The sequence below is a fragment of the Monodelphis domestica genome, chromosome 3 (genome assembly GCF_027887165.1).
Source record: "Monodelphis domestica isolate mMonDom1 chromosome 3, mMonDom1.pri, whole genome shotgun sequence".
Classification (NCBI taxonomy): domain Eukaryota; kingdom Metazoa; phylum Chordata; class Mammalia; order Didelphimorphia; family Didelphidae; genus Monodelphis; species Monodelphis domestica.
The window spans coordinates 12,273,098-12,295,839 of NC_077229.1; the positions used below are offsets into that span (position 1 = coordinate 12,273,098).

At 35.5% G+C, this 22,742-nt stretch overlaps 1 protein-coding gene across 1 annotated transcript in view; it reads left to right on the forward strand.

Annotated features, from left to right (window-relative positions):
• LOC100024193 (zinc finger protein 420-like) overlaps positions 1-18,464 on the forward strand; it is a 48,514-nt gene extending 30,050 nt beyond the window's left edge. The window contains exon 5 of the mRNA XM_056820540.1: positions 1,170-18,464. Within this exon, the coding sequence (XP_056676518.1) occupies positions 1,170-3,589 (2,420 nt within the window). The 3' untranslated portion in view covers positions 3,590-18,464. The remainder of the gene's footprint in view (positions 1-1,169) is intronic.
• Positions 18,465-22,742: the final 4,278 nt, after the last annotated feature.

Below are 22,742 nucleotides of genomic sequence, written 5' to 3' on the forward strand. Positions count from 1 at the left end.
TCTCCACCCCCTTCTGACTATCTTATTATACAAAAACAGGCATGTGGTGGACTAAGTGGAAAGTTAGGTTATTGGCTACAAGTCAAAATGCCTGTAATCAAGATTTGATATCACGCTAAACTTTATTTCGTTTTATCTCATGTTTATAATTTTCATAAAGCACACTATATTATTTGACTATTAACTTAAGATTAATGTTATTAAAGTAATCATAAAGAGTGATACTATTATAATCACAAAAGTTATTCCTTCCAGCACAATAGTATTCCATCACCGTCATATACCACAATGTGTTCAGTCATTACTCATTGAAGAAACACCCCCCATTTTCCAATTTCTTGCCACCAAAAAGAGTTGGGATATGAGTATTTTTGTACAACCCTTTTTTTTTAATTAACTCTTTGGGATACAAACCCACTAGTTGTATAGCTGTATCAAAGGGCATACAATTTTTAAAGCCAGTTATACATAATTCTTAAATGAACGGCATGATGCCTTTGCATGTTGGAACAATTACATTTTCCTTTCAGAGTATGTAGAAAGAAGGAAATCTATATTCCATTTGTATTCCATTTTGAAAAGTACTTGATTAGAGTTAAAGAGTGAAATTATTTTTGTGCTTAGCATACAAAATTCACCAAAAATGACCATGTGATAGTGTATCCAAAATGATAAGAACAGAGTATATGGAATGTTACCTGAGGTTCACAAAATTATAGCAATACTGGATGAATAACTTTTTAGGAAAGATAGAAAGGGCAGTGGAGAAAGATGATCCAATATGGAGGAAAATGTATACTCGGGCACGGGTTTTGGGTTGTAGTCTAGCTCCAAGGAAGTTGTTCAGGTCATTCCTCCATTCTTTACCCATTTTATGAGTTGGGAAGTTTGATGAGAATCTTTGTCTTGCCTGTGTCATAGGTCCATTGTGAGATTTCATTGTTATTATATGTCATAGTCTTTTTTAAAATCATCCATCTTACAGATATGACCAAATGGTTTATCCAAAGACTGTTTCTACTTGTTTAAGTTTAAAAACTCCTTTTTGCCTGGGGAAATAGAATTAAAATCAGTTTACTTCCTGACATCAGAGAAAGAAACTTATATTGCTCTATGTGTGTGTATGTCCTTCTTCCTTCTGTGTTTATATCATAATTTGTTTTCTTCAGAGTCAGAGACTAATTCTGAAGTGAAGAAGATTTCTACAAAACTGATGATTTTTGTGGAAGGATTTGACCCCGAAAGATGGATGAATGAGAGTTCCCATGACTCCGTTTTGAGAGAAATCTGTGACTCTGATATGAAGATAAACAAAAATCTAAAGAGTGAATGTGAATTTGATGACCGTTCAGAGAAATTCAGTCACTGTTCAGTCCTCAATCAGTATATGAAAGTGACCTCAGGAAATGACTCTTGTCAGGAGAGTCAATACAGCAAATGCTTTCCTGAAGAAGTAGGAACTTTCCAGTGGAATGAGAAATGTTCTGAAAAGCCCATGTATCAAGCTAACCTAGGAGGAATGGCCTTTAACTACAGTTTAGACTTCATTAGACTTCAAAAAAGTAAATGGATAGAGATGGTTTCTGTGAAGGAAGAAGTTGAGAAACCTTTCAATCAAAACTGTAATCTTGCTGCACATCAAATAATCAATTCAGGAGAGAAACCTTATGAATGTAAACAATGTGGAAAGGCTTTCAAACAAAGGGTCTCTCTTGTAGTACATCATAGAATCCACTCTGGAGAGAAACCTTATGAATGTAAACACTGTGGAAAGGCTTTCACAGAGAGGGGATCTCTCACTAGACATCAGAAAATCCACACTGGAGAGAAACCTTATGAATGTAAACTGTGTGGAAAGGCTTTCATGCAGAGTTCCAATCTTGTTGCACATCAGAGAATCCACACTGGAGAGAAACCTTATGAATGTAAACAGTGTGGAAAGGCTTTCATAGAGAGAAGATCTCTGGCTAAACATCAGAGAATCCACACTGAAGAAAAACCTTATGAATGTAAACAGTGTGGAAAGGCTTTTACACATAGCAGCTCTCTTGTTACACATCAGCTAATTCACAGTGGAGAGAGACCTTATGAATGTAAACACTGTGGAAAGGCTTTTGCAGAGAGAAGAACTCTGGCTAAGCATCAGAGAATCCACACTGGAGAGAAACCTTTTGTATGTAAGCAGTGTGGAAAGGCTTTCCTAGAGAAAGGAATTCTCATTAAACATCAGTTAATCCACACTGGAGAGAAACCTTTTGTATGTAAACAGTGTGGAAAGGCATTCACATATAGAGGATCTCTCGCTAAACATCAGAAAATCCATACTGGAGAGAAACCTTATGAATGTAAACACTGTGGAAAGGCTTTCACACAGGGGGGATCTCTCACTAGACATCAGAAAATCCACACTGGAGAGAAACCTTATGAATGTAAACTGTGCGGAAAGGCTTTCATGCAGAGTTCCAATCTTACTGCACATCAGAAAATCCACAGTGGAGAGAAACCTTATGAATGTAAACAGTGTGGAAAGGCTTTCATAGAGAGAAGATCTCTGGCTAAACATCAGAGAATCCACACTGGAGAAAAACCTTATGAATGTAAACAGTGTGGAAAGGCTTTTACACGTAGCAGCTCTCTTGCTACACATCAGCTAATTCACAGTGGAGAGAGACCTTATGAATGTAAACACTGTGAAAAGGCTTTCACAGAGAGAAGATCTCTGGCTAAACATCAGAGAATCCACACTGGAGAGAAACCTTTTGTATGTAAACAGTGTGGAAAGGCTTTCCTAGAGAAAGGAATTCTCATTAAACATCAGCTAATCCACACTGGAGAGAAACCTTTTGTATGTAAACAGTGTGGAAAGGCATTCACATATAGAGGATCTCTCGCTAAACATCAGAAAATCCATACTGGAGAGAAACCTTATCAATGTAAACAGTGTGGAAAGGCTTTCCTAGAAAGAGGAATTCTCACTAAACATCAACTAATCCACACTGGAGAGAAACCTTTTGTATGTAAACAGTGTGGAAAGGCATTCACATTTAGAGGATCTCTCGCTAAACATCAGAAAATCCACACTATAGAGAAACCTTATGAATGTAAACAATGTCAAAAGGCTTTCAGAGAGAGAGGATCTCTCACTAAACATCAGAGAATCCACACTGGAGAGAATCCTCATGAATTTAAACAGTGTGGAATGACATTCCCACATGGCAGATCTCTTGCTACACATCAACTAATGCACATTGGAAAGAAAACTTATGAATGTAAACAATGTGGAAAGACTTTTGCAAGAAGGGGCTCTCTTGTAGTACATCATAGAATCCACTCTGGAGAGAAACCTTATGAATGTAAACACTGTGGAAAGGCTTTCACACAGAGAAGTCATCTTGCTGCACATCAAACCATCCACACTGGAGAGAAACCTTATGAATGTAAACAGTGTGGAAAGGCTTTTCCACGTAGCAGCTCTCTTGCTACACATCAGCTAATCCACACTGGAGAGAAACCTTATGAATGTAGACACTGTGGAAAGGCTTTCACACAGAGGAGTCATCTTGCTACACATCAGCTAATCCACACTTGAGAGAACACTTATGAATATAAAGAATGTGGAAAGACTTTTAAAGAAAAGGGCTCTCTTGTACATCATAGAATTCATTCTGGAGTAAATCCTTAGGAATGTTAACATTTGAAAGGCTTTCACACAGAGAAGTGTGGAAGTGAGAAATTGGGAATAGTTTGTGGAAGAGATGGAATAGCTGGGACTGCTGACCTGCCATTCGAGCAAGAACATTCTGTTTGGAATGTGACCAGAAGAAATGTTTGGAAGGAGGATCTGACCTACTGAACTCTGGAGTCTCATGGCGTTGGAGACAGAAAGGAGAGGAGTCTCTTTGCTTTGGAGACAGAAGGAAAGAAGGAAAAATTCCATCTCTCTGATTTCTCTGCTGTGATAATAGTGACTGTGAACTTCCAGACCGATCAGCCCATTTTCCAAACTGAACTATATTCCACCATCTTCCAAGCTAAGACTTATTCTAGTATTAGGGAAAACCCAAACCCTCAAACAAAAAAAATATATTACTATGTATATATGTTCATATATATGTATATATATATATATATATATATATATATATATACACATATATATTTAATAGCTGATTCTGTATTTTGTGTATGATGGGGGTAAGTTACTAATGGAATAATAGCTAGTGTATTAATTTCTAATCCTATTCAGGCAGTTAACCAGTGGTTACTAACGAGAGTTACTGAAGTGCCTCTTAATAAGCTGAGCGAAACAATGGTTAATACATATGGAGACATTAGTATGGGAAGGATGTATACCAACATTTTTGGGGTATGGGCCCGATGGCTTATTTAGCTGACCTTACTAGAATGTGGTGTAAAGGAAACACATAGAATTTGAGTTCTTAGATGTTGGTTTGATTCCTATTGTTCTAGAAATAAGGGGATTTAAACCCCTATAATTTATCCTATCAAGATAATTCTTTTGTTAGACATATTTCTCATATTTGTGGGGGGATACTTGATAATGCAATTGGAATAGAAATAAATAATAAACATAATGCTAGAGTAATTGGTAGAAATTTTTTTCATAATAAATATATTAGTTGATCATATCGAAATCGGGGGTATGATCAGGGCTCCTGATCATAAAAAGGCTGGTGTTAATAATATTGTTTTTATTATAAAATTAATAGTGCTAATATGTGGAAAATTGTGGCTTAACAGTGGGCCAAAAAAAAGGATGGTTGTTATAGCATTTATTGCAATAATATTTGTATACTCTGCTAAAAAAAATATGGCAAATGGCCCTGCAGCATATTCAACATTAAAACCTGATACTGTGATATGGAAATCACTTTAAAAGACTGATATATATTAATTTAAGGTCGCCAAGGAATTCAGCTCTGTAATTCCTAAATGAAAACTCAAGTCAGCAGTCAACCTTTTATGGAGTTTTTAATTACAAACAGGAGGAAGAAAGGTATTAGAGAGAGAAAGGGGAGAGAAGGGAATAGGGCTTAAATACCCCCTCTGCTTAGGCTGGGCCAAAGGCCCAAGCCCTTAGATAGCTGAGGCAAAGAAAAGAGATCAGTCCCTATCATTCACGTGACCAAAATGGAGAAACAGTCTCAAGGCCTCCACCTCCAGCCTCCTTCAGAGAAAGCCATCATCCAAGAGAATCTTCAGAGAGCAAACCTCCCTGAGTCCTCAGACCCTGCTATCTTTAAAGAAAAATCTAAGTTCCCTCCCCTCAGTTCTCACATCTACCAATCACTGTCTATATCTCCCTTGTGCCAATGGTGGCTCTAGCTTAACCCAGGACCGCCCAGAGGTCTGGCCCCTTTGCACATGTCTATTGAAGGTCATATTCTCAAATAATTAAATCTTGAGCTTTGCTGCAGCCCTTCCTAAATCCTGTTACCCTGAGTAGTGTGGAGATTGAAGTTTCTAGACCTAATTCTGTCATTCCAAGTATCTCTATTGTATCAATTCTAAAATCAATCATGACTCAAAGAACTTCCTGTTCTATCCATAGGTCAGAGCCCTTTCCATTGTTTAGCAAAAGGTTTCTGTCCTAAAGTAGTCTTAAGTAGGGAGGAGAAGGATCCTCCTATACCAAGGAGTTTCACATTCCAACAGAGTTCTTACTATCAGTAAGTAATTTTCAAATATGAAATTTCCCATGGGGGGAAATTTCCAAAATTCATAAGTCTAAGAAATTTTAAGGTTTACAATACTAATTCTGATTCTCCTTCTGTTAAAAGGAGTTCAGTTTGTTTCAGCTAGTGTGGAAGTATAGTCGGCGTTCATGCAGTTATAATTAATCACATATTTTCTTGGGTAATTATTAAATTTTTTTAGGCAAAAGAGCCGTTAATTAATATAATTGAAAGTAAAATAATAGCTAATGTGACTTCATGTGAAATTGTTTGGGCTACAGCTTGTAAGGCTCCAATAAGAGCATATTTAGAATTTGATGCTCATCGTCACCATAAAATTGAATAAATGGATAATACTGATAGGGCTAAAATAAATAAAAGTCCTAGGTTTAAACCAATTAGGGTGTGGGGTATGGGTAGGGGTTTTCAGATGGTTAGGGCTAGGGGTAGAATTGGTGCAATAATAAATATTGAAATTGATGATGTTAGATGTCTTAATGGTTCTTTTGTATTTACTTTAACGGTGTCTGCAAATGGTTGTAGAATACCGTAGGGCCCAATGACGTTTGGGTCTTTTCAAAATTGTATATAGCCTAGAACTTTTTGTTCAATTGATGTTAAAAAAGCTACTGCTAATAAAATAGGAATAATGTAAACTAATAAGTTAATTAAGAACACGTATTAAGGAGAGTGTTTGAACCTCTGATAATAAAGGCTTAAGTTTTATGCAATTACCTGCTCTGCCACCTTAATAACTCTTCTAGAGTAATAAAAATTTATATTACCTAATTAAGATTTGTTTCATTAGTTAATTGTAAGACTTGTTTATAATGTTGGCCTTAATTCTCTTGTCCTTTCGTACTGGGAGAAATAATTATATAGATAGAAACCGACCTGGATTTCTCTGGTCTGAACTCAGATTACATAGGACTTTAATCATTGAACAAATGAACCTTTAATAGCGGCTGCACCATTTGGGTGTCCTGATCCAACATCAAGGTCGTAAACCCTAATTGTCGATATGGGCTCTTAAATAGGATTGCGCTGTTATCCCTGGGTAACTTGTTCCGTTGATCAGAATTTGGGGCAATTACTGACTTATGGCACTTGGATTGCTTAATCTTAGTTATGTCATTCGGAGGTTTTCTTGTGCTCCGAGGTCACCACAACCAAAAATTCAACTTAAAGTTTCTATAAGTTTGATCCCTTAGGAGAATAAAGTATATTTACTTAAGTTGTAATTTTAAGCTCCACAGGGTCTTCTTGTCTTATATAATTATACCCGCCTCTGCACGGGTAGGTCAATTTCATTGATTGAGAAAAAAAGACAGTCGAACCCTCGTTTTGCCATTCATACAAGTCTCTATTTAGGAGACAAGTGATTATGCTGCCTTTGCACGGTCAGGATACCGCGGCCTTTGAAGTCAACTCACTGGGCAGGCAGTGCCTCTAATACTTAAAATGCTAGAGGTGATGTTTTTGGTAAACAGGCGGGGTTTTGGATTGCTGAGTTCCTTTTATTCTTTTTAATCTGTCCTTGTAATGATGCATGCCTGTGTTGGATTAACAATAATTGAGGTAATTTACTGGTTAATATTTATAATTACTGTTTTGTTAAGTGTTAGTGGATTATCCATTGGCTAATTTAGGCTTATGCGAGGAGAATAAATTCTTATTACTGATTTTAGCATTATGTATTCTATAATTAAATAGAATCATCCAATACTATATTAGGGGTTTTGATGATTTTATGGTATTAAATAAAATTTTGTATTTGAGCTTTAACGCTTTCTTAATTGGTGGCTGCTTTTAGGCCTACAATGGGATTAAATTAGTCATTAACCTCTAAAGGAGTCTGTCTACTAGATCAAATGAGTTGTCCCTCATTTGATTAACTATTAAGTTTAAGATATGCTTAAGTTATTAAAATGCTTTATATTAAACTTAAGGTTGAACTAAAATTTATATTTTGGATAACCAGCTATCATTAAGTTCGATAGGTTTTTCACTTCTACTATAAAATCTCACTATTTTGCTACATAGAGGAGTTGGTTCATAATTAATTGTTTTATAGTAGCTCACTTAATTTCAGGGGGTCAAGTGTAAGTTCTTTTTGTCCGTGTTAACTAGCTAAATCATACAAAAGGTACAAGGTTTAATCTTTGCTTTTTTATGCTATTAATTGATCTTTCATTTTTCCCTTGTAGTACTGTTGTTATTGCTCCTGTAATTTCTGTTCTATCTCCTATACTGTGACAAGGAAATCACTTTAAAAGACTGATATATATTAATTTAAGGTCGCCAAGGAATTCAGCTATGTAATTCCTTAATGAAAACTTAAGTCAGCAGTCAACCTTTTATGGAGTTTAATTACAAACAGGAGGAAGAAAATTATTAGAGAGAGAGAGAGAGAGAGAGAGAGAGAGAGAGAGAGAGAGAAAGAGAGAGAAAGGGGAGAGAAGGGAATAGGGCTTAAATACCCCCTCTGTTTAGGCTGGGCCAAAAGGCCCAAGCCCTTAGATAGCTGAGGCAAAGAAAAGAGATCAGTCCCTATTACTCACGTGACCAAAATGGAGAAACAGTCTCAGGGGCCTCCACCTCCAGCTTCCTTCAGAGCAAGCTTCTCAGAGAACAACCTCTCAGAGCCAACCTCTCCAACCAACCACCTCTAGTCCTCAGACCCCGCTATCTTTAAGGAAACCATCCAAGTTCCCTCCCCTCAGTTCTCACATCTACCAATCACTGTCCATGTCTTCCCTGTGCCAATGGTGGCTCTACCTTAACCCAGGACTGCCCAGAGGTCTGTGGCTTTGCACATGTCTGTTGAAGGTCATATTCTCAAATAATTAAATCTTGATCTTTTGCTGCAGCCCTTCCTAAATCCTGTTACCCTGAGTAGGGTAGAGATTGGAATAATTAAATTTTGATCTATGCTGCAGCCCTTTCCATTGTTCAGCAAAAGGTTTCTGTCCTAAAGTAATCTTAAGAAGGGAGGAGGAGGAACCTCCCATGCCAATGGGGTTCACATTCCAATAGAGTTCCCACTATCGGTAGGAAATTTTTCAATTATGAAATTTCCAACATTTATAAGTCTAAGAAATTTTAAGGTTTACAATACTAAGAAAGTTAAAATGATTTAAATAGGTTAATATATAATTTATTTAAAGTTTGTTAGGGCTATAATTAGCTCAAAATGGTCAGAATTAACTGAAATCTTTTAGGTGTAAGCTAAATGCTTTGGAAATTAAGCTACATTTTGATATTCCAAAATCACTTTCTAGTACACTTACCGTGTTATGACTTTTCTCTTTGTTTAGATGGATTATTAGGTATATTAATAAATTGAGTTGAGGAGGGTGACAGGCGGTGTGGTATGTGCGCGCCCTATTGCCTAATTCAATTAAGCACTCTATTCTTAATTTACTACTAAATCCTCCTTCAAGTACTTTAATTTCATAATGTAATTCATTATTCTCTAAATTAGAAAATGTAGCCTATTTCTTTCCCTTTCATGTGCTACACCTTGACCTAATGTTTTTATGGAAAGTAGTTTTGCTTACTTTTTGTCTTTTTTAAGGTGGGCTGACAATGGCGGTATATAGGCTGTATTGGCAAGACAGGGTTGGGTATATCGGGGTTTATCGATTATAGAACAGGCTCCTCTAGATGGCTTTAGGGCACCGCCAAGTCCTTTGAGTTTTAAGCAATAGCTAGTAGTTCTCTGGCGAATAGTTTTGTTATTTAACTATTTTAGTTTATGACTAAGCATAGTGGGTTATCTAATCCAAGTTTGTATCTTAGTTATTGTGTGTCAGCTTTGTTAAAGTTATTTTAATAATTTATCTTAGTATCAACTAGAACGTATTACAGTTTAGTTATTAACTTTATTTTAATATTTTTGCTTAAACACGCTTTACGCCGAAGATTTGTTAATTTGGGTTAATCGTATGACCGCGGTGGCTGGCACAAAATTTACCAACCTTTGAAAATAATTATAATTTAGTCAAACTTTCATTTATAGCTGAATTTTAATCACTGCTGTTTCCCGTGGGGGTGTGGTTAAGCAAGGTGTAATTGGCTACTATTAGTGTGCCTGATACCAACTCCTCTTATCTTTTGATTAAATAGTTTTGTGGGCATTCTCACAGGATAGCAGAAACTTGCATGTGTAGGTCTAATTAAAATTAACAATAAGGCTAGGACCAAACCTTTTGTTTATGGGTTTATATTGTAAACCATCTAAGCATTTTCAGTGCTTTGCTTTAAATAAGCTACATTAACTTTAGAACAAGGGTATTTTGATAAATATTTATAGAATAGAATGAATTTGTATACTATGTCAGTATTGATGTAAACATTTTTTTAAAATTTATATAAAATTAAAAAAAATTTTAAATATTAATTCAAAAAATTAAATAGATCATATAATTTTTTGATAGTTAATACTCTATATTCTATTTATACTCTATTTATACTCTTCCCTATTTAAGTGCTTGAAGTTATGTCTCTGGTTTTGGGGTTTGACGGAAATAAGATATAACATTTTTGTTAAGGGGGGTAAGGGGATTTAGTGAATATATACTTAAAATTATACTTAAAATTATATTAATTAAATTATTACAAATATTATAAATTATTTTAAATTATTATAAATTCACGTGTTTGTGTCACCCAGGTGGAAATAATATAAGCATGTCTTCAAATCATTGATTTATATGCCAATTCGAAATTGATTAAACAATATACCTTTAATACTATGTATACACATATGTGTGTAATTTTAATAATATAATAATATGTCTAATAATCATTCATATAATTTACTCATTTAATTGCGTGAGCTCTAAGAACAGCATTAAATGTTAGGTCCTAGATTCTATCGGTATCTAAGGTGCCTGTCCATTGGATATGGCTCCCCCCCAAAAAATCTACCCCCATGCCAGTCAGAATCAGTTATGCCACATTATGGGCTGATTAGTAATCGTAACATCGTGATGCCTTATTCAATGGCAGTTTGGATGCAATGAACAATTTTATGACCCTGAAGTAACAACTAGTAGCCAGTTTGAAGGAACTTAGGTACGTCACAATACATGCATCTCCTCTAAAGGATTTAAAGCCTTTAGATGGCGGGATGGTGATCTCTCGTGAGGGGAGGATTGAGGTATTCCTGATGGTGATGATCTGCTAGAAAGATTAAGTTAGTTAATCCAGTGACCATGGATATAATGTATATGCCCATCTATATAATATGTCTTATGTAAAATTATGATATGCATTTAGGTTAAGGATATTCATGTATTAAATAATTTATAGTACTATAAATAAATTTATGTCTTTAATATAATTATGAATTTAATGTATTTAGTAATATAATAGTATAATGTGTATATATATGCTAGGGGTAAATAAATCCATGTACTATATACATAGACAAAAATTTTTTAAAATATAAAATAATTCAATACTGACATAGTATATAAATTGTGATTATCAGGAAGTAGTTTAAATAGAATGTCAGCTTTGGGCACTGATGGTGGGGTTTTAGGCCTTCTTCTTGAAATGTCTAAGGAAGGTATTTTCCTTCGTTGCTGGCTTACAAAACCAGTATTTTTATTAAATTACTTGGAAATATCTGGAAATTTTGGTTTGAGTATATAATCTTTGAAGATTTCTGCTAATGGTATAAAAATAATAATTAATGAAAAATATAGAATTAAGGCTAGTTGGCCAATAATAATGAAGGGTTGTTCTACTGGTTGACCTCCAATTCATGTTAAGGTTAAAAGGTTGGCTGTCAGTAATCAGAATAAGATTTGTGAGATTGGTCGAAATATAAGACTTCGTTGTTTTGATGTATGGAGAAGTGGAATAATTAATAGGACTAGAATTGAAGCTAATAGGCCTAATATTCCTCCTAAATTTTGTGGGATTGACCATAGGATTGCGTAGGCAAATAGAAAATATCATTCTGGTTTAATATGTGGAGGGCTGTAGTCGAGGAATACCTCCTCTTTTCTTTATTTGTATTTGCCTAAGATAAAGTTGTGGACTTACTTATCTTTGCTTCAGACAAAGATAAGGATTGACACCTTCGCCCATCTTGGGACCAAGGATGGAATGTAAACAAGAAGGCTGCTGGATAAAATTTATGAAGGGCTAATTGCGATTAGGTGGGCGCCTATCCCCTTGTCTGTCCCTCTTCCCTTTGTTTGTATTTGCATTAACGGAAGAATGTAGGCTGACCTTCGAACACCTGACTATCCCTTGATCAAGATTAGAGTTTCTGGAATATAGAGTTGTAAATTCCTGTAGGTTTTGTCTAAGTAGTCTTTGCCTATAAAAGTTCTGTGTGAAGCAAATAAAATTGGCACTATTTCTCTCTTTTCATATAGTATCCACCTCTTCTTTTGTTACTCTTCATTTTTCGTTACCCCAAACAGGATGTCACAGGACTGGCCGATCCTGTGGATGAGTCTTGTAAGCCATAGAGTCTTACAAATGGCTGCCCGGACAGGGACTTTCATTCGTAACCCCGATTCCTTTGCTGGTCATAGGATGACGAAGAGTTAACAGCTTTTGCCCCGAGACTGCAGCTCGGATGGGCAGAAGAATCGAACAGAGAGAGTGCAGTATTTGTGGGCCTCCTCTGTTCCCCAACTTTTTCTCTCTTTCGCTTTTTAGTTTAAACTGTCCCCTATTAGGGACCCCTTTCCCTCCATTCTTTTCTTTTCTTGGAACCCTTCCTTCGGTTTTCTTTGGAGAACCCCCGACGCTGTGTGCTGGTCATGCAGTTTCAATGCTACGGAGATCCCCTCGGTGGTGAGCATAGGAGATACTCTAAGGGTGAGAGGGAAATTGTATTTTTTCTTTAGAATGGATCCTAAAAGACTGATTTTTTCCTTTCAAAGCATGCTTGTCACAATGTTGTGTGTTTCTGTTTTTTGTTGTCTTTGTCAAAGTCTCATCTCTATGTATTCTTAAATTGGACACACAAAAAGAAAGAATGTAAAATGGGAGAGTTGCAAGATTGAACTTGTCTGTCAAAAATCCTCAGCAGAGGACAAAAGCAAATACCTGTTCAATGATTTTTTCCTCTTTCTTCCTTTGGATGGGCCCCCAAAGGAGCGAAAAAGAGAAAAATTCAGAGCAGAAAAAGGGAGATTTTTACTCCACAATTAGAGGCTATTTTTCACTTAAGATTAATCCTATGGTTTGATGTAAGCAATTTGGGAGTATTGTTAATGATTTTGATATGATCTAAATTTAATTTCGTGCAACTATTTGTCAGCTAAATGTGAAATATTAATCAGATTTTATTGAGCACAACAAAACTCCTGGTTAGAAGTTTGTTTTATTAAATATTGCTATGCATAATGGTTTCAGTGAATTTGAGAATTGTCTAAATGTGGCTGATAGACAGACTGACACAGAGAGGGAATATTTTATTCTATAAGGACAAAAAATTGCACTGGCTACTTTATCTATGTAAAAGTCATCATTTTGTTGAGAAGAACTTATTCTAGAAATTAAATTTGGGATTTTTTCAAATCAGATTTATTTTAATGCATGTGCTGTCAGGAATAGTAACAAGAAATCATATGACACACAAGAAGTTTAAGTAATTAATCTGTTCATGGAATTTTATAATACTAGTATTAAGAATTTGGTATTTTGCAAGAGAGAATTTCTAAATGATGTTTTTGATCAAGGTTATATGAATTGTTTTTAAATGTGAAAAATGCATAGGAAGGAATTTGTAATCTAGAGATGAACATGTATGTATTCAGATACCAAATGCTGGAAATTAGTGATGCTGAGTGAATACAGAATATGTATGCATTTGTATTATGAAGAGAATTAAATTTTCCACCTAAATAGGTTAAGGGCATATGATATAAAAACTGTATGTCCTTAACAAGACAAATTTAACCAGCCCTGAAATCAAGAGGGCTTGTCATGAAGATTAAATACAATTCCATATAGTGCCTTTCCTCTACTTACAATAATGGTAAAGAGGGGAAGCCAGAAGAAATAATGAAGTAGTCCCAATAAGAGAAAATAATTAATGAAGTAGATAAAGGAGATTTATCCCTTCCTAAGTTTTTTTTTTTTAGGAAACAGACCCAGCCCCCTCCCCCTCAGGAGGTCAAACAGTTTTTGCAGGCTGGAAAAAAAAAAGACTAATTAGCTGAAGGATAAGAATTAGGAAGGTCGGGAAACAGAAGGAACTTCAGGAATATCAAAGAGGTCCGGCTGGAATGCCAGGTAACATATAGCTAACTAGGGATGTGATTAAGTAACTGTGAAAGTAACCAGTCCCTCCCCCCCCCCCAGGACAAACTAAGGATCTCTGACCTCACATAACTATGTTTGTGTTCAAACTATGTTTGATTGTCAAATAAGAATCTTTATGTGAAGGGAAATAACTTTATATCTTATAACCTATCTATATAAGTTTATAATTGAATTTGGAGGTGTCTGGATTCGTTTTATGAAGTGTTCCACTGCAATAAGAGTAATGAATAGAGATACTAACTGATATTCTTAAATTCTAGTATGAATTAGATATAATTGTAATAATGTTGATGGAATTTAATCAGGAATATAGCAATATTTTAGGCTAAACGAAAACTAAACTGTAGGTTTTATTCTACTTTAGACAGGTTTTGAGGAGTGCATGTAAATGCTTTGTGCTTCAGTTTGGTTACACTGAAACATTGCTAAAGGACTTAATCAAAGTTATTTGGGAGTTGTGGAGTTTAAACTAAAATCCACTGAGAGTAAATTATTATGAAAGAGGTTTGATAAATTCAATATTATAGTAAGCTCACTTGTTAAAGAAGGATGGGACAAGGCTGTTAAGTAATAAATCTAAATTGAGCCAAGGAGCCTTATGATAAATTGCTCAGAAGCTATTAACCCCTTCCTTGCACACAGGAAGGAGAAAGAAGTTCCACACTAATACTTATGAACTGCAATAGGGATCTCAAAGAGTTAACAACCTCTGTGTGATAGAACTTAAGATAAGTGTATTTTAATTGTAGATTCAGAGGTTCAAGATGCTCAAACAAACAAACTTTGCCAGGTCTGGTCTGACCAAGTAGCTTGTTTGAAGCTGTGAATTTTAGTGCAAACATTCCATGTCCAGAATGATAAGATTATTCAGCCAACAAGATGTAGCTTCAGCCCTTCATTCTGTAAGACTACACTTTCCTGCTCTGTATATCGTCCATTATATGGATGATATTCTTATCGTGGCTGAAGATGAATCTCAAATAAGCAAGTGCTATAGTCAATTGGAAATTACCTTGCAAAAATACCATTTAGCTATTATTCTAGAAAAGATTCACAAAACAAGTCCCGTCCTCTATCTAGGGGCTCAGTTATAGGCAACATCCGTTATGCCTCAAAAATACAATTAAGAAAGGACTGCTTTAATGATTATCAGAAATTGTTAGGTGATATCAATTGTGTCAGGCAATATTCATTTCTTACTACAACTGAATTACAACCTTTATTCAAAATACTGGAAGGGAGCTCTGACTTGAATTCCCCTGGAACTTTGACACCTGAGGCCTCTCTTGCTTTAGAGATAGTAGAAGATAACCATTATCAGCCTCAATTAGCCGTGGAAGTGACTATTTTTGCAACTTTAATGTTACCAACAGGTGCCTTAACTGAGAAACAAAGAGTCATTGAATGGTTACATCTAAAAAGCAAAATGGGAAAGGCTTTACAGAGTTATGACTGTCTTATGGCTCAATTAATATGGAAAGGCATAAAACATGTGGTCTCAGGTTTAGGATAGTATCCTCATGAAGTCCAGGTACCCATTGCTAAAGATATACTACAGAAATATTTAGTCTTTACTGTTAGCATACCCCATTGCTATTACCACCTACACTCCACAAGGCTTATTTTCTTTTTTGTCACAACATCCTATTGTTTTTCCTAATGTTCTAAGAGATCGTCCAGTATCAGGACCTAATATTTGTGTTGATGCAAATGCTAATTACAAGACAGGAGTATACAAGGAAGGTAGTTCACCTGTCATTTTTACCACTCCTTATTCTTCTACCCAACAAAATGAATTAACAGCTATTTTACTAGTTTTTTGGTTACTTCAGGAGCCTTTCAACCTTATAATGGACTCTAAATATGTTTTTCAGTTCTTGCAGGGTATAGAAAAAGACTTTTGAAATGACTGGTCCCCCCAGAACATTTAAACAGATAATGGACCTGCTTATACTTCCAAACAATTTTTTCTTTTTTGCCACACTTGGGCTATTCACCTCACAGGTATCAGATCTTAAAAAACATTTCTTTTAAAACAAAAAGGGGGAGACAGCATCCCACATCGATGATTGGCAATAGCTGTATATACTATAAATACTTTGATCTTTACTTCCAATAATATATCCAGAGATGAAAAATTTGTCTCTTCATTTTCTTATAAATGAAATTCAGGTACCACTCCTGTGCTCCCTGCCCCAGAACAAAAACTTGGCATGTGGAAAGATGATAATCAAACTTGGCAAGAGGCAAGGACCACCCGGTGGTCCTGCAAGGCCGAGGTTCGGTTTGTGTCTCCACAGGTAAAGACAGAGTATGGCTCCCTCCCTGCTGAGTTCAAGAAATTGACCATAAAGAGGACAAGGAGAGGATGCAGGAAGCCTCACAAGGAGACTTGACAACATCTCCATAAGATACTGACTGTTCTGCTTCTGCTTCTGCTTCTATTCCAGACTTTAAGTGAAGCTACTGGAGTAAAGAGATGGTCTTTGGGGAACAACCACCTTGGGTAGAGCATGTCAGCATGGGACACGCTTTACCAGAAGTCATCTTATATACAAAAACTAACTGATATTCCTGGCATTTACCATTTTGAGAGACAAGCTAAGGACAACAATCAGGCCAACAATTTGTTTGTGCCTTTCAATTGGACTGGACTAGTTGAGGCACCCCCAGTGTGCCTCACAAGAGACCATCCTGCATGCCTGCCCCTCAGATCTCTGCAGGTGCATTATTATGGTCATCCTGACCTGTCAGACTCTTTCTGGATAGGACCTTATCGTGTAGATAAAAGGGAAAAATATGAAGATTATGGCCAACTGCAATATCTAGGTTGGCTAGGGGAATCTTGTGATAGTATTTGGGGACAAGAAAGACCTATTTGTCCATATGTGATGGGATATGAACAAAGAGACACTGTTAATGTTTCTGCCCTTGCTGTCATGTAGATTTAAAAGGGCATCATGTATTCATTGGAAAAATATGATTTGGATGTATTGGCATAACAACACAAGGTGTACTGGAAAGAAATTGGATTCTTATAAATTTCATGATTGTTTTATAGGATACAGCTCACCTTTGTGGGTGATGCCCCCAGAGCTAATTGGTTACATTTTGCTAATTTCACACAGATTTTGACTGATTATGGAAAGATAGCCCCGGCATTAGATAAAGTAAATATGTCTCATTATGTTAATGTTACTTATAATGGAAAAGTCCAAAATCCAGTAACTAGAAGTGTTACATTAGGCATTCAAGGTAAACACTCAGGGGGTGGTATCACTCACAGGCAGATAGAGCAATGGAAAAATTGTCTCAATTAATTAGCCCTAGGAAGAGAAGATGTATTTCTTGTTTAGTTTTAGGAATTGTAGCTCTTATAGCCGCTATAACAGCCACAACTGTCAATAGTGTTTCACTAGCACAAAATGTAGCTAATGTAAGGACCCTGGAACATGATGCAGAATATTTACATGGGCTAGCACGGAATGTAACCCAGGTTTTACACTTGCAGCAGGATATTAATACAAGGGTTTTTTATGCTTTACAACAAATATCTAAAGATGTATTGTTATTAACCAATCAAGTAGAAATTTTAGCTATCAAGGGTAAATTAAGGTGTGATTATCGCTATTCAGCCTTTTGCCTTCTTCCTGTTAAAGCTAACATGTCTGATGCATTCGAAAAAATTAGAAGTGATTTACAAGGTCTTTGGTTAAAGAGTAACATCTCAGAGGACATCCAACAATTGAACCACATCATTGATGAGATGGATAACTCTTTAGCTGAGGACCTTCGCCCCGAACATATCGCTGATTCGTTATACAATTGGATCAAGTCAGGCCAAAGTTGGCTGTCTCCTTTGGCTCAAATGAGTATAACCATATTAACCTTCATATTGTTCATAGTTATCTTAGCGGTCCTTCTTCCCTGTCTGTTCCAAATCCTTTTGTCCAGCTTGGGAAAAATTGGCCGAATCTTGGCTCTCCACAGAAGTCTTTTGCAAAACAAATAGGGGGAATTGTAGTCGAGGAATACCTCCTCTTTTCTTTATTTGTATTTGCCTAAGATAAAGTTGTGGACTTACTTATCTTTGCTTCAGACAAAGATAAGGATTGACACCTTCGCCCATCTTGGGACCAAGGATGGAATGTAAACAAGAAAGCTGCGGGATAAAATTTATGAAGGGCTAATTGCGATTAGGTGGGCGCCTAGGCTGCGGGATAAAATTTATGAAGGGCTAATTGCGATTAGGTGGGCGCCTATCCCCTTGTCTGTCCCTCTTCCCTTTGTTTGTATTTGCATTAACGGAAGAATGTAGGCTGACCTTCGAACACCTGACTATCCCTTGATCAAGATTAGAGTTTCTGGAATATAGAGTTGTAAATTCCTGTAGGTTTTTTGTCTAAGTAGTCTTTACCTATAAAAGTTCTGTGTGAAGCAAATAAAATTGGCACTATTTCTCTCTTTTCATATAGTGTCCACCTCTTCTTTTGTTACTCTTCATTTTTCGTTACCCCAAACAGGATGTCACAGGACTGGCCGATCCTGTGGATGAGTCTTGTAAGCCATAGAGTCTTACAGAGGGCTATTTAATGGATTAGCTGGTGTGAAATTATCTGGGTCGCCTAATATATCTGGTGAAAATATTGCTAATGATTCTAAAATAAGAATTATTAGGATTAATCCTAAAGTGTCTTTAATAGTATAGCAAGGATGGAATGGGATTTTATCTGATACAGGATTAATTCCTGTTGGATTGTTTGATCCTGTCTCATGAAGAAATAAAAGGTGAACAATGACTAGAACAAAGATAATAAAAGGTAAAATGAAGTGGAATGTCTAGAACCAGGTTAGTGTAGCTTTATCTACTGAAAACCCTCCTCAAATTCATTCTACTAATGTGCTACCGATGTATGGAATGGCTGATAAAAGATTAGTAATGACTATGGCACCTCAGAAGGATATTTGTCCTCATGGAAGAACGTATCCTACGAATGCAGTGGCTATAACAGAAGTGGAAGAATTACTCCAATATTTCAAGTTTCTTTAAATAGGTAGGACCCATAATAGATTCCTTGGCCTACGTGAAGAAATAAGCATATAAAGAATATTGATGCTCCGTTTGCATGTAAGTTTCGGATTAGTAAGCCGTAGTTGACATCTTGGCAAATGTGGGCTACTGATGAAAAAGCAGTGAGGGTGTCTGATGTATAATGTATGGCTAGAAATAGTCCTGTTAGAATTTGGATAATTAGGCAGATGCCTAAAAGTGACCCAGAGTTTCATCAAGCTGAAATATTAGATGGTGCTGGTAAATCAATAAATGAATAATTAATAATTTTTATTAAAGGGTGAGTTTTTCATAGGTTAGTCATTAATTTTTGTCGTTGAAACACAACAATGGTTTTTCATGCCATAGGTTATGGTTAAAATCCATGCTAAAATAACAAAAATGATAACAATTTGTTTGTGGCATTTTCTTCTAAACTTTCTCCTGTTTATGGAGGATTAAGTTTAGTTATAAATGGTGGTTTGGGTTGTGTAATAGTGGTTCATTTGGAAGATTCTTTTTTAGGATTAGTAGTTTTTTAAATTTATTTAGGGAGAATATTAGTAGTTTTTGGCTATACTGCCGCTATAGCTACAGAAGAGTACCCTGAAACTTGAACTGGAAATTTTGTAGCTTTTAGTATATTATTATTTGTTTTATTTATAGAGCCAATGTGATATTTTATGTCTGGTAATGTATATGTAGATACTAATATTGAGTTCATTGATTTTGCTGTAATAAGTTGCATTGGACAAGATTTTAGTGGTGTCTCATTATTATATTGATGTGGGGGATGAGCTTTAGCCTTGTTAGGATGAATTTTATTTATTACTATTTATGTTGTATTAGAAGTTGTTCATGGATATAGATGAAGTAAATGCTAGAGTAAATATAATTGAAATCAAAAAGTATGTTAAATATATTTAAATGAGACCTTTTTTGAGTAGAAGTGATTAACAATGATATTGAAGAGTGGATATTAGTTTGTCCTTTAGGTCCTGTTTTTTCGTATCAGTTTAAATCGATTAGTATGGTAGCAATACGTTGGCCTGCAGATAAATTTATTAGGGGATATATTTGATGAGTAAAATAAGTAAAATATCCTAATATATTTGAGAAGTTAGAAGTATGGTTTATTGAGTTTATAAGTTTATTAGTAAAAGAATTCAGTTTTATGCCGATTGTTAAACCTATTAAGGTAACTATAAGAGCTGACAATTTAATTATAGTTAGTATAGTTATAGTAACGGAAGATATTGGTGGAATGTTGCTTGTTAGTAGAAACCCTGTGAAGATGCTTCCTATAGCTAGTCGTATAATAGGGTTAATTAGGTTTGGGTTGTTTAATTTAGGTTTAGGTTTGAAATAGATATAAATCGTGGGTTTCCTAATAAAACATAATAGACAATTCACAGGCTGTAAATAGCGGTAAGAGAAGTGGCAATGAATGTTATTACTAAGGCCCATTAGTTGGTATATGATGTACTTATGGCTTCAATAATTGAATCTTTTGAGTAGAATCCAGCTAAAAATGGAGGACCTATTAAGGCTAGACTGCCTGTTATTAATGCAGATGATGTAATAGGTAAGATGTTAAATAGTCCACCTATTTTTCAAATATCTTGTTCATCATTTAAACTATGAATAATAGATCCTGAGCATAGAAATAACATGGCTTTGAAGAATGCGGGTGTGCAGATTTGTAGGAAAGCTAGAAGGGATTGGTTTAGGCCTACAGTAACTATTATTAAGCCTAATTGACTGGAAGTTGAGAATGCTACAATTTTTTTAATGTCATCTTATGTAATTGCACAGATTGCTGTAAATAGTGTTGTTATTGCCCCTAAACATAGAATAATAGTTAGAATTGTTTGGTTATTTTCTATTATTGGGTGTAAACGGATTGATAGGAAAATACCTGCTACTACTATAGTACTTGAGTGAAGTAGGGCTGATACAGGGGTTGGACCTTCTATTGCTGAAGGAAGTTATGGATGAAGACCAAATTGAGCTGATTTCCCAGTTGTGGCAATAATTAGGCCTAGTAATGCAATAGAATCTATATCGGTCGAAAAAATGTTTTGTAGATCCCATGAGTTGCTATTTAATATGTCATGTTATTGTGAGTATAAATCCAATATCTCCAATGCGATTATAGATAATAGCTTGTAGGGCTGCGGTATTGGCATCTGTGAGTCCATACCATCACCTGTAATATGGAAATCACTTTAAAAGACTGATATATATATTAATTTAAGGTCTCCAAGGAATTCAGCTATGTAATTCCTAAATGAAAACTCAAGTCATCAGTCAACCTTTTTATGGTGTTTTAATTACAAACAGGAGGAAGAAAAGTATTAGAGGGAGAGAGAGAGAGAGGGGGAAAGGGGAGAGAAGGAAATAGGGCTTAAATACCTACTCTGCTTAGGCTGAGCCAAAGGCCCTGGATAGCCGAGGCAAAGAAAAGAGCTCAGTCCCTATCACTCACATGACCAAAATGGAGAAACAGTCTGTGGGCTCCTCCACTCCAAGCACCAGGCTCCAACCACCTTTTTCCCTCCACACAGGAAGTCCCCAGAACTCCTGAGCTGTCCTCTACCTCACTTCCTGTGTCTCACCTGTGCCAATGGTGGCTCTAGCTTAACCTAGGACGGACCAGAGGTCTGTCCTTTTTGTACATGTCTTTTGAAGGCCATATTCTCAAATAATTAAATCTTGAGTTTTGCTACAGCCCTTCCTGATCTTATTACCCTGAGTAAGGTAGAGATTGTAGTTTCCAAGACCTGATTCTGTTATTCCAAGCATCTCTATTGTTATTGATCAGGAAATAGCTAAATCCCATCTTCTAAAGAATGGTCTAAATAGGGTTGAGTAGTTTTGAAATTTACACACCCAATTAATAGAAATTACTTTATTCCAACACCTTCTCATCCAATAAATTGTTGGCTGATACTAGAAAAATTTTTGTTAAAAGGAAGGTTAATAAGTATTTGAAGAACTGGTGGTGAATAATTAAATCAGAGTGTATATATCATAATGAGAACTCTAGGATTGATCAAGTTCCGAATAGGGCAATCGAAAAATAATTGAGAAAAAAATCTAATTTAAAGCTTATTGAGGTGTTAATTGAGAATCAATGTCAGTTTGTAATAATGGATTCTTGTCTATAGTATATAAAGGCGAATATAGGTGGTAGACTTGTAATAAAAGCTATTATAATCATATTCTTATAATAAGTTGGGAAGTATATTGTTTTGTGTGGTAGTATTATGTTATATAGTAGTGGTGAAGTTAATATAATGATTGATAATAAAATTATTGAATTTAAAGTATAATTCATTACTTTTATTTGGAGTTGCACCAAAGTTTTTGGTTCCTAAGACCAATGGATAGCTCTTATCCTTTAAAAGTAAGAAAGCTATACTGTTAAATATAGAATACAAGAATTAGCAATTCTTGAGTCTTTCTCAGCATATAAGAAGATGTGAACTTCTATGTTCAGATTCACAATCTAATGTTTTTGTTAACCTATATTTGCAAAACGTAATGCCTAGAATATATTTTGGGTTTAATGATATAAGTAGTAGTGGTAGAATGTGAAGAATTATTAATATGTGCTCGCGTATTATTGTGGGATATATAGGAGTTAAGTGATGTGTAAATTTACCTCTTTGTGAGGTAAGTAGTATATATAGGGT